We start from the raw sequence: 13,278 nt of genomic DNA, 5'->3' as shown, positions 1-13,278 counted from the left end.
AACACAGGATCTTCTGTGTAAACCTGATGGTTTTCTGTGAACCCAAAGGACAGAAGAAGCAGGATGTTCCCCCGAGGAGACGGAGGACAAGATTTGATCCGGGATGCCAGACGACCAACGGACAATGGAGGGAGAGGGGCATGTGTGTGTGTGTGTGCTAGTGTGAGTCTGCCAGTGGGTGTGTGTATCTCTGGGACTACTTGTGTGTTTGTGTGTCTAAATATGTATTCTCAGCTTGTTATTGTAAATAGGAATATGATCTTAATAGTTTACCTGGCTAAATAAAGGTGAAATAAAAAGGAAGAAAGTGTGTGTGTTTGTGTGTTTGAGTGAGCATTTAAATGTTTGTGTCTGTGTTGGTTTGTTTATGTGTAAATGTTTGTATTCTCATATTCGCCAGGCGTTATTCGCCAGCGTTATTCGCCACGTTTTTTGTGTTCATACCCAGGCGATTTTCACTGACGATGAGCCGAGCGAACATGCAATTTCATTCCCTGACATTAAATGGCGCTTAATGTAAACAGAATACTCCTGCACACAAGGTGGCGCTGCGCAACTTTACGCTTCTTAAAGTCGCTTTTCACTCAGAAGAAGAGAGCAAGTATTTACGCGCTTGTCAGAATAATACAAAGAAAACATGAATATTTCAAGCACCAGTAGCTCCAACTGGTGCTTGGTTCGGGGATATTTAAGAATGTCCGTCATTATTTCTTCGCGGCAGTGTAGACGCTACTTGGCGTCTATCTTCTTCGCTGGTATGTGTGCTCAGCAAGGCAGTTTTGTGTTTGAGCGCCCCCAAGTTGTGTTTTACTGTAACTTCAGAAGCTCCAGACACGTGTGCAAAAGCGGCGTTCTCATTGGTCGAATAGATTTCGACGCGACGCGTCAAAAAAAACGAACCCGAGGCGTTTTTTTTTTTTTTGACGCTTTGACGCGTGGCATTTTTTCGCGTCGGTGTGCACACTCTCATTGGTGCCCTTTGTTTAGTCACGAGGTGTTAAACGTCAGCGAAAATCGCGCGCGAAATTTGTCCCGGTGTGAACGGGCTTTCAGGTTGTTATTGGAAATAAGAACATGATCTTCATAGCTTACCTGGTTAAATTAAAAAAGTGTGTGTCTGTGAGTGCATAGTTGTGTCTCTTTAGCTGAGTGAGTGTGTGTGTCCTGTGTGTGTATGTTTGTGTTTGGAGGGGGGGTTGTGTGTGTTAGTGTGTGTGTGTCGTTTTGGAGCTGCAGTGGTTTGATGCGTTCCTCCATCCACAGGCATCAAAGGGTTAAACAGCAGTTCCTGCTCCACACGGCTCGTGTCAGTGGCTGACCTGCTGTCAGACGGGCTGCAGAGGTTCTGGAAGAACGCTCCTGCCTCGCCTCTCGTGGCTCTAAAAGCAGAAGCGCTGACAATGGCGGCCGGGAAACAAGACAAAAAAGGAGAGAATGAAAAACCTGCGGCTAGCAATCCAAGTGGAAGTGGATTCTCTGCTTCACTATGCCCAGCCTCCATCTTTGCCCTCTTCTCTCCAGCCATCCCTCCTGCTGGCAGGTGTAATCTGCTCGCCTTCACACCTCGCCAGAGGATGTCTGAGCTCACTGCAACGGACCGCTGCCCACAGGGAAACCGTGTTGCCACTATCTGCATGACAACCACAGGCCGCCGTGCTGCTCCCCTCGGCGCCGCTCGTGTGAAGTGTGGAATGAGCCACTGCAATATTCTGCTTCAACGTGCTCGTGCATATCAGCCCACAATCTGCAGGCGGTTCATTCCTGCAGAATGTGGACGAACAACGGAGCCAAAGGCGTGGAAATCAGGACGGCGCCATCAGAGCGCCGCCGGTCACACGTCTACGAGCCGAACTGGATGTAGGAGAGAAGCTGGTTCACGCCAAACATGCAGAACGTGACCTGAACGATGCCCAGAGCAAGAAAAAAAAAAAAAAAAAACAGTATTTTCCTGCCAACCAACAACTGACAACCTATGGATGACTACCTGTTGTATATCTTTAGGTTAGAGTTTCATAAAAAACCAAAGAAAGGAAATGTGATCGTTTTAGAAACATCCAATACAATGTTTTTACTTTCTTTAGCTCGTCCAGAAGGCGAGTCAACAGATCTATTTAGTGCATATTGCACGGATGTAAATTGGTCATACGTGAATATATGTGGAAAAAGTGAGAAAAGTTGTGGTCTTTACGTTAAATTTTCACAGATTTATCAAGAATGAACCACGCGAAGAACACGTGAATCAATTTAGAACGTGATTATTGAGCTGTTTATGTGTCATTCATTAGTGATTCGTGTGTCAACTACGTCATTTGAACGTAATATGTGCGCCGTCTACGTGATATTAAAGTTATGCATTGGTGGTTCATGCGTGAAAAGTCTGTTAGACATACGTGGAGCGGTCGTGGAAAGACACACATTTGTGTATGAATCTCTCAAAATTCAAGCACATTGATGAATGACGAATGCAAGAAACGCATGAATGACGTCTATCAGATCCATGCGTATGTATCTTGAAGGACCAAAATTTCATACGTGGAAAATGCGCTAAATGTACGTATGTGCTGTGTGACACGGCCTTAAGTAAAGATCATGTTAGGGGCTCATCTTCACGGCCTTCTGGTGTCTTGAAGTCGAGAAGATTTTCAGTCCAGTTTCCAGGACTTAACTCCAGAAAAATGTCCGCTGGATGGATGAGAACCGTCGCCGATCGGTCAGTTTGGTTAAAATCCAAACATGATCATTAAGTGGAAGAACGTCTGTGGTTCAAACTGTTTTACAGCTGCTCATCTCTTTTCAATCCGATAATATTAATGTTCCTTTATCTATACGTCCAGTCTTTCATCTGTAAAATGCATCAACCTTTACAAGAGGAATTATACTTTTATTATAATTAGAGGTTTTTTTTTGAGAGGGCGCCGCCTGTGGTCACGTTTATCCTTCAACTAACCAAAAACTGAAGATCCAGTAAAAGGTTTTTTGTTTACAGACTCCCACTTTAATGGCGGTCTGCTGACATGCAGCTGCAATCAAAGCCTGCTATTATGAAAATCCCCAGATGACTAAATGTTGGATCACAGGTTAGTTGGCAAAGATGATTACGCTGCTCCACTGGACGACTGCTTAACATAATTACAACATTTCCAAGTCCATTTCCTACCTTCATCACAGCTGCCGTCCTTCTCCACATCAATTTTCTTGTTCTGGAGGCAGGAGGAGCGGCGAAGTTCGCACTCGTTGTCGTAAGTTTTGCCGTCGCTCCCACACAGCGGCGAGAGAGCCTCGCCGACGCACTGTTGGCACTCGCACTTGTTTTGGACACACAGGGCCCCCCAGGCACAAACCGTGGGTCCACACGTTTCTGGGTCACACGGAAAATAGGCGGGAGTTAAGTCGAGGTCATGACCCCAAAGGAAGAGGCGGAAACCTTTCAGAAGCAGAGTGGACGTACTGCAGGCTCCTTGGCTGACCACCTGCAGGTCCGTCTGCTGCGTGCAGGCCTTCACGTGGAGCTCGCACTCGCTGTCGTAGGTGTTTCCGTCGCTGCCGCACACGGGCTGCCGGGACTTCACGCACTCGGACGGACACACACACCGTTTGCTCTGGAGGTCGCAGATCGCCCCGAAGGAGCAGTTGGCGCACGCTTCATCTGGACGGGGAGGAAGTGGACAGAATCACAACATGTACTTGACAAAACATTCCTTCACTATGGCCGTAAGTCTGTCTATGTGAAGGATGTCAGCTTTAATACTAAAGAAAGGTTCGGTTTTTCTTCGTATGGATGCTGACAGGCTGTGTGGAGGTTGTTGGTTCGATGCTGGAAACCCCAACATGACCTGATAACCCCAGGTCCACCTGAGGAGTGTTCGGCTGATTTGCACCAATTAGAAAAAAAACAGGCACATCTATTGTAAAACGGCTCAGTTCAATCGTGTTTTCGGGTTGAAATCAAAGGAATTCATAAAAAAAACAACAGCATTACAGGCGAATTTGAATGAAAAAAGGGTCTAAAAGAAAAAAAGGTATCGAATGCTCAACAAACTTCAAAAGTTAAAAGAGAAACAGCCTTTAGAGTTTGAAGAAACTTTTAAAAGAAATGAAATCTTTCTAGAACTCCATCAAGTAGGACTTTATGGTAGAGTGGTCAGGATCTGAAGCAATTTCCGTTAAAAAAAATAAAAACCCTGCCCAGAGGCCTGACTTAAGTGGTCAAAAGACACTGGAAGCATTTTAAAGCATGGAGAAAGGGATTCTCTGGACTGCAAAGAGATGAACTCTGAGTTTTGGATTGAATGAAAATTGCTGAATCTGCAGAAAAAAAACAAAACAAGAGCTGCTCTTCACCCGACTATTACAGCTCAAAGGAGAAAAGTGGTGCAGACACAGATTCTCGTTACGGCTGCCAACTAAAACCAGAAATCCAGTTAAAGGAGAGAATGTCCACACTTTACCTAGTGCATCCATAACTTCCTGCATTGTTTTATAGGACTGTTTTTTTCTTTCTATCCCACCGGGATGACAGAACGACGCTGCAGATTTCTTCCATTTTAGCTGCTTTTCTTTTTGAACATGTTTAAGAAAATGTTTCTGAAAGTCAGTTTTACTCCGGAAATATCAGCAAGACCAGAAAACGCACAACGTCAGTAATGACTGATGCATCACAGCAAAGTTTAAATGAGGGGGGCAAACACAAGGCATCCAGGGCAGAAGAGCAGGCACTTTTCTCAAGAACTGCATTAGCACATTTACCATCACGTTCAATTAGGGGCAGGCTAATAACCAGAGCTGATTAGCACTAATGGAGAGAGGCAAAGCTGCCCACTGGAACATTTCACATTATTCATCAATTTATGACTCTTTGATAGTCTTGCATTTCCCACATGTCTTCATCTGCTGGCAGCATTCGCTCATTCCTCCAATAAAGCCACTGCATGGCCATGTCGTCACCACGTCAGAAGGTTCTTTGATGCTTATTTTATCACCTTCAAGCTTCTTCATCAGCCCCAAAACAGTGATGAAGACTTGAAATCAGACGGTTTGCAAAGACTGGTTTGTAACCCAATACCTGTCAATTATTGTGGTCATGTGACCCAATGGTTACCATGCAGGTAAGCTTCATCAAGACTCTGACTAAATGCTTAGCCACAACTGCCCTTGCAGGTGGAAACGAGCTGTCTGCAGGTGAATAAAAGAGAGAAAATGCTGCAGACTGAACAGGGAGCCCGTTTGTGCTGTTCATGTGATACGTGCACACTCTGTGCTGCAAGCTGACTGTTGGTAAGACCCTGTTGGGACCCTGGAGAAGTTATAAAGTGCTACATGAATAAAGTTTCATTCATTCATTTACGATGCTTTTAATAGAACAAACAACACTATTTATGAATTTAAAAAATTAACCAAATAACTCTCTCTGTGATCTTCAAAGAAAAAAAGGAATAAGAATAATAATGAATTTGGCTGCAGCTCCTCACGTCTCACAGTTCGTCCTAAACTTCCAGAATAAAACTTAAATAAACGAAATACACTTTTCTTACACAGACATGAACATTTTCACCCTTTTCTTTTGTTTAAATTCTCAAAGTTCAAACCTTCATCGTAATTAAGTCCAGGATCTTCAAACAAACACAAAGATCTGATCACTGACACAGATTTCTGTAGATCTGAAGAGCTCCACGTTTGAGGAGATTGATTGACAAGATCTCCAGCCAATCAGGACACAGAACAGGGTGCGCTGTTTAAAAAAAGCAGCATAGTCGCTCTAAAAGAACGAGCTAAACCGGGAAAGATGAACTGTGACGTAGAAAGGAAAGACTGTCTTCTGTTCTGTTTGACAGGGATTTTAGAGGGTTCAGACTGCAGAGGGATGGATTCAAATATGTTCTATGTGGGTCTCCATCACGTGGCCAGACTGAAAAAGAAATAATCACGCTGCTCTAATATTGTTTAGGGGGCCGGATGTGGCCCGCGGGCCGTAGTCTGCCCACCCCTGGACTAATGTTATCGTGTTGGACTGCGGCAGATGATTCATGCCAAACATGGAGATTAGAGTCTTTTTGGTTCTTCAGGTTTTCAAGCGGAACTACGTCCAAAATCCAGGAATCATTTTAAATGAAACCATTAGAAACCTTATTTTTGCCGTGTACCAGCTTGATTTGCAACAAAATAAACGTCATTTCTCCTTCCATGGAAACATTGCAGGTACATGTGGAGGTTTTAGCTGAAGAAAAGCCCTTCAGGTTGGACTTTCTGTGGTAAAAAAAACTAAATGTAAGCGTTTTAAAATGGGGTCTCCGTGGTCACGGCTCTTCTGTGGCTGCAACAGCAATAAATCCCAAAGTGGTGGTGGTGAGTGTTGTCCTTTATCGGGCTCGGTGTTCTGATAGCATCCTCGCTTCTTTATCATCTGCTGCCCCTCGCACCTGGCTCTCCACACTGCCTGATCCTCCCGACTACATGCATCACAGGCATGGAAGAGAGGAAGCCGATGATAAAAGTCAGGGGCAAAAGGGAATCGCTGCTGTTACAAATAATGTTTCAAGTTTCACTTTGCTGGTTCGGTCATTTCCAACATTGTCACCACTTATCACAAACATTAAAAATCCTAATCTCTTTTTTATCTGTAAAATGACTGTTAGTAATTCACGCTTTCAGGTAGAAGGCATTAAAGGGTGTCGTGACACTCGCACGGCAGGCCTAACGAGATGCTCGATCAACAACGATCCCGTTTCCAGGATCAGAAGCAGATATTTAATGGCCTTCTCCCTGCCGGAATTAATATTATTTCATACTAAAAAGCCTTTTCAGAATTAGTTTGGCAGATAAACTGCTGCACAGCGGCGAGCCGAGCCAGGTAAGCGGTGGATCCGGTCCAACACCAGCTCTCAGCCGGCACCAGCTTCTGGCCAAAGAGACGCTGCCAGATTTGGATCGGTTCGAGGTGTAAGGAGATGGGCTGAGCATCAAACACTTTTTATAGCTACGTCTGGGAAAACTCAGAGCCAGTGCTGGTACTCACATCAGTGGAGTTGGAACGCGTAGATTTCATCATAAGTCTGGCAATATGCAGCAATAAGTTTTTCCTGATGTCAGGGACGAGCACTTCCCTGTGTTCTCCACGCTTATACTGGATTTAGAGGGTGATGAGGTAATACGGATAGAAAGGTCAGGGCAAAAGGAAACCGTTTGACATTTCTAAACAGTTTTGGCTGTTTAGAAATGACGCTTGCACTCTACGACTGAACCCCCAGTCACATGCACAGGTCGACCCGTGGAGGGTCGTACAGAGGAGCGGCTGCACCTCAAAGGCAGCTCAGGTGGGTTTGGCAGTTCCCTTGAGCCTTGTAGAGACTACCGTCTGTATTTGAGAATTAGACTGAACTGGCCCCTCCTACCTGGCGATCCAGACAGGAAGTGGTTCCAAGAAGCCAAAGTCCTGTAGATCTCTAAAGAGAAATGAACAGCTGTTCCTCGGTCATTGTATTGGTCAGGAGAACCGTTCTGGCTCTGATGCCTGTTTTTAACAACTTGATAACCCTCATTGTTTCCCTTTTTTTTTTTTTATGAGCATTAGTTATTCAAAGTACAAACTGACCAATCAGAATAAAAGTAGGTGGAGCATACAGGCCCCCACGTTCAAAACGTTTGTTTGACAGATTTCGTGTTGCCCGCTTTTAAGTGGTAGGGGTGTGGCCTTACAAGAGGCCAACAACTGACTGGTGATAGTGGTTACCATAGAAACTCAGACACACTCTGACCAATCACTGTTTACTGATGTCGCTTAGATCCAACATGAAAAAGTAGTGACTGAATTGACTTTTTTTGGTTAAAGTCGGTAGTTGGATCCCTCCTTCATATGGACACCCCCGAAGGTTTTCCTTACAGAGAAGGAGGGTTTGGGGCCCATGTGTCAAACTCAAGGCACGGGGGCCAAATGTGGCCCTCCATGTCATTTTATGTGGCCTGCGAGAGCAATGGAGTTTTTAATTTCTTAGAATAAAAAATAAAAATTGGTGTGTATTTATTCATATCTAGGGGGAATTGGACTTGAAATATCGGTTTGGAAAACTATACATTAGGACTTAAACACTGTCCATGTAACCGAACCTGACAGAATCAAATGTAAAAGGATTTATGCTAAAGTTACAGGCAAACATATGTTTTGTATGCAACTGGAACTGTCAGTTTAAAAGGTTATAGTAAATAAATAATGAGTTATTTAACATTAAGGAGTAGTTACGTTTATTTTTCATTACATTTAGTTACATGTATAAGTTATATCTGGCCCTTTGAGGACAGCCACTATGCTGATGTGGCCCCCAGTGAAAATGAGTTTCACCCCCCCTGATCTAAGGGCAGCGATGCCCCAGTTTGGTTTGGTTTAGTTTAGTTTAGTTTAGCAATTACCTAAATTTTATGAATTTTTTTTGAACAGTTACCGGTTTGAAGCCCATTGAAACGACTATCGTTGTAATATTGGGCAATAGAAATAACATTGAACTGAATGAAACCATTTTCTATGGAGGATGTTACACTCAGTCGCTCCAGTTTTTAGGTACACTTAGTGGTGCAAACACCTCAAGGGACGTCATGAAAATGGAACGTACCATTGTCGTGCACGTGGTAAGTAGGACACCCATAGGATGCCCACATAAACCACACTCTGATTGTCTAATTTCCTCATTTCTAAGCTCTAAGGAGCATGCATGTATCACGTGAACAGCACTAACGGGCTCCTTACACAAGATTTGGGGGGGTTGAAAGAAATCAAAAATGCGTACGCCCTGCCTGGGTCCCACCTACTTCCCCTTACGTGTTGTAGAAGTGTTCTCTACGACCCCGTCTACATCCTTGATGTTTTATGCGGGTCACCTGCGTACCCCATCCAGATTTGACACCCCCCCCCCCCCCCTCCTGCACACAGCCTGTAAACAGCCGTAAGGACAGCAGGGACTAAAGCTTCAGCATTCTCCAATGTGTATCCTTGTAGTGAATGGTTTTTATTTTCGCGCCTGCAGGTATCGTTTGTGATTTTGAAAGCAGCAGTGAGGAATGGGGGGGGGGGGGGGGGCGCTGGGGTAAAACGTGTCCTTGAAAGCATGCAGGATTGATTCACACAGGAGGAGATTTAAAAAAAAAACAAAGGACCGCTGAGCTTTACATCATTCTGTTGATATACTTAGGGGGGGAAAACCTGAATTGGAGCGGAGGGGGTCTGAGCAAAGTATTACCTCAGGATTAGGCAGGAAGAAGTAGGCTTGTTTGTGCTCTGAAAGCCTGTGAGCACGGCTGGGTGATAACAACTCCCCTGTGGACGGCCGCTACACTATTAACTCTGCCCCCTTCTCCTTTCTGCGCTCCTCCTCATCCTATTCACCTTCATCTCCTTGCTTCCCAACATTTATCACTTCCCCTCCCTCTTTCCTCTGCCCTCCTTTCACTGTCTCTCCGTCATGCTGCGGGTGTGACCTATATTTTTTACTCAGCTGAGAATATCATTTCCAGCACCTGTGGAAGAAAGAATGGGAAGTTGCTATTTCCCATCCTCAGATGATTCAGGCGTCTCCACTCTCATCTGTTTGTGGGTAAAGCCAGAGAAATTGCTGTTTTTCTGGGTCGACTTGTATACAGCAGGGAGGTCTATCAACCAATGAACCCCCCCAGCCCAACGTACAAGGACACTGACCATTCAAAAGCACGAGCAGAAAAAAGAAATCTCAGAATAATAACAAATGTCACTCATATTGCTATCAGGTTGCACCTGAGCCATATAGATAACCACTATTTTCCAGCCCGCAGGGAAGGAAATGAAATTACAGCTGGGCCCATGAGAGGCTTTAGTGAGTTCCACACAAGCACACACAGCTAAGGACCTGTTCCAGACCCAGCCGCCCCCCCAGGACTCAAACCTCTCGCTCTGGGAGGCAGAAATATTACGACAACTACGTCTGGCTGGAAATATCAGACGGCAAAGGATACAAAAGTCTAAGAAATGTGCATATAGATGCAAGAATTGTGGCCATGATAGCACTACAGAACAGTAAACACCACTGACTGTAAGTGGGAGCTGGACTGAGCAAGTATGATGTCATCCATGGAAAATGGTTTACTTCTGTCTACAAACAAATCAAGACGCCATTTGTTCACCGCCACGTTTGAACTAGACGTCGTTAGCGGTGATGGGTCTGAGACATTATTTCTATGGCAACCACTCCCACCAATCAGTAGTGAGCTTGTTGGAAGGCCACACCCCTACCACTTGACAGGAAATCTGTCAATCAATTGTTTTGAACTTCAGACGTAAGACAACCAACTTGTGTTGAGAGATTTTATTGGCCAGTTTAGAATATGTATAGAAAGAAAGTTTGTTTCTCTATAGAAGTCTCCTGGGATTTTGGCTTCTTGGAGCCAACCGGTACTTCCTGTTTGGAACGCCACGGGGGAGGGGTCAGTCAGACCAATTCTCATATACAGTCAATGGTAAACACCCAATCCCCCTTTTATATGTCAGAATTGAGGTTATCAGTGGGTTTTCCTGAATGTACAGAAATCCTTAAAGGCTCTAGATTGGCAAACAGCTCCTACCTGATTGATTTTCCACTAAATTTCTGCTTCATTAAATTATAAAATACATTATTAGAGTCAATCACATGTGATACTTAGGCAGTACAATAGCTGGAGTCAGTCAGCTGTTTGGGCGCTGAGTAAACAGCCCAGAATAACCCACATCATCATCATCATCATCATCACCACCATATAGAGCCGGGCTGCGCTCGGCGAGCCGATGCCTCAGCAATTTTACGACCTCGCTCCACTGACACAGGCTGGTTCCTCTGGGAGCCCAGAGTCATCCACGGCGCCGTTTTACAAACAGGACCTTCCCCTCCGCCGCCTCGCTGTTTAAAATAAAGACCATTCATTACCTCAGAGGGTCCCCCTGCAAACAGATCTACCTGCAGCGCAGCAAATTGACTCAGCCTGCCGACCAAACGCTGCTTTCGCTCTGACTCTCATTGGCATGCGCCCTAACACGCCACATTTCCATTCGACTAGGAAAAAAAGACTGATGCCAAACACGGAGAGCCTCAACGACGTCCAACCTCTGTTTACACAACATGCAAACTTTGACCTGAAAAGTTTGGATGGAAACACAATTTTACAAGAACAACATTTATTATTGATCTGTACTCTAACTGGGCAGCACATCCATAAAACACAGCAGCGCAGAGGCCAAACGATGTTAAACATTATGATGCGGGAAAAAAATCTATTCCAGTAAAATCTGTAAATGGGGTAGAAGAGATTTGCACCGAGATACTAATAACTCCAGTGTTTCTGCTTTGTTTGTGCAAACAGCAACTTTCTCGATTGGAAGGGAATACTTCATCATCTGAGTCTATGATCAAATTGGCCACAGAAATGGAAAGAAGGCATCCAGAGGGTCAGTAAGTGGGCTTCAAAAAGCCCCTCCAACCCGTCCGTATGGCGCATTGTTGGCCGGAAGATGTTTGTAGCTGCTTTTAAACTTGGCGGTACAACGACCAGCTGAACCTCCAGCACAGCAAGTCAAAACCAAGTGACTCATGCAGCCAATCACAAGCTGGTATGCTCCACGCTTCATCGGGGTGGGGTGGGGGGGCATCCTGGCTCAGAGTCGACTAGAGTGTGGCGTAAGGATGTAATAACTTCCATTGTCTTTACAAATACTTCCCACTTCATGACATTGGTATGTTCCATTTTCACAGGAGCCTCAAGATAACTGCAAGACCTGCCCTCCCCTTAAGACGCAGCTGCTCCTCTCTGCGACCCGGACGACCCAAGAACCCACAGAACCGCCTGGGTCAAACCATCGTACGTGTGTATTTACATGTAAAGATGCTGACGCTCCAACTCATCTGACTGAGCTTGTAGTTCTAGATTTTTGGGAGACACGCTGTAGTTTTGTGATTATTGAGCGTTCTTCCAGAATGATCTGCACATCGTTATCTCTGCAGATCAGCAGTCACTGATGCCAAAGAGAAGTTTTAATGTAAAGCGTTGTGTGCAAACATTAGGATGTAACGCAGTGACTCCTCCCACTGTGATGTTTGATGGTGTTTTCCTGGACCATGACTGTGGGTGTGATAGATCCGTCCTGACTCTTCATGCATGTCTGTGTCATTGTTGTGTTGTTGTTTGTGTCCTGTGAAGGTGTTCCAGTGTTTTCTGTGTGTCTCTTTCCTCTCTGACTCCAGCCGATGGTCGACTGAAGGTTATTTTTTCCTGGAAGGAAGTTTTCCTCTTAGAACCAGGAATTACAGCCAAAACATTCAAGGGAAACAGTTTTCCTGTTTTCGTGTCATTGGGACTCACCACATAGGCCTTTGTGTTGAATATGGATCGTCTTCTGGAAGGCGCAACCCATGGCTCTCATCTCGCAGGGGCTGCCGTAACTGTGTCCATCGGAGCCGCACACGGGGTCGGAGGTCAGCTGGCAGGCCTCGGGGCACTCGCACACGGGTTCGTTGTTCTTGACCACGCACACTGCCCCGTGTTTGCACACCTTATCCAGGCACGGACTCGGCGTGTTGAGATCTGACGGCCAATCGGCCGAGAAAGAGGGCGGAGTTAGACAGAAGGTGCAGAATAGGGCGTATAGGAGGCGGGGGGTGGGGGGTAGAGGCTGGGGGTCTGGAGAGCGCATGGACAGCATGGAGGCACGACAGAGTACACCACACATGGACAACAGCAGCTTTCAGGGGGGTTAGAGGTTTGCAGAAATAGAGGGAAATGGAGGAATGTGCATGGCAGCCACGCTCCTGAGACACCTCTGCTTCTCGTGTCATCCCTCCTAACGCATCCGTAGTCTGTAAAGAGATCCAGCAGCATGGAAACAAACACGCTGAACAATAGAGATGAAACAACCAGCCAACAACAGCGGGCGGCACTGTTCTTTTTTTCTGCAGGAAAGTAAACGGCTGGATTAACTGACATTCCCACTGTGGTGCTTCAAAGCAGACATTTGCATCTCAGTGAGAGCTGTTGCTCCAGCCAAAGCCGACTGAACCGACAGAGATGAGCAAGGAACGGAAGAGCACAGCGAGCAGAGCGTGCACGAGAGACTAAATAAAAAAATGGAGGGGGAGAAAAAGAAGAAGAGGAGGAGAAGAAGAAGAAAGACCAAACTGCTTAATAATTCAAAAAAGGCAAGCTCCTGGGCTCAGGCAGATATGAAATGTGAACATCAGAGAGAGGTGTCTGCTTCAGTCTCTCCCACTCACACACTAAACTCCAGCATGACTTCAT

At 45.4% G+C, this 13,278-nt stretch overlaps 1 protein-coding gene across 11 annotated transcripts in view; it reads right to left on the bottom strand.

The window, feature by feature from the left end:
- agrn (agrin) overlaps nt 1-13,278 on the bottom strand; it is a 241,823-nt gene that overhangs the window by 56,298 nt on the left and 172,247 nt on the right. For all 11 annotated transcript variants that reach the window (XM_023956309.1, XM_023956313.1, XM_023956310.1 and 8 more), the window contains 3 exons: nt 12,346-12,567; nt 3,449-3,646; nt 3,158-3,358 (listed from right to left, as the gene is read on the bottom strand). In XM_023956309.1, coding sequence (XP_023812077.1) covers nt 3,158-3,358; nt 3,449-3,646; nt 12,346-12,567 — 621 coding nt within the window. The remainder of the gene's footprint in view (nt 1-3,157; nt 3,359-3,448; nt 3,647-12,345; nt 12,568-13,278) is intronic.

This window comes from Oryzias latipes, chromosome 7 (assembly GCF_002234675.1).
Source record: "Oryzias latipes chromosome 7, ASM223467v1".
Classification (NCBI taxonomy): Eukaryota; Metazoa; Chordata; class Actinopteri; order Beloniformes; family Adrianichthyidae; genus Oryzias; species Oryzias latipes.
This window is presented reverse-complemented; position numbering and strand designations above follow the sequence as displayed.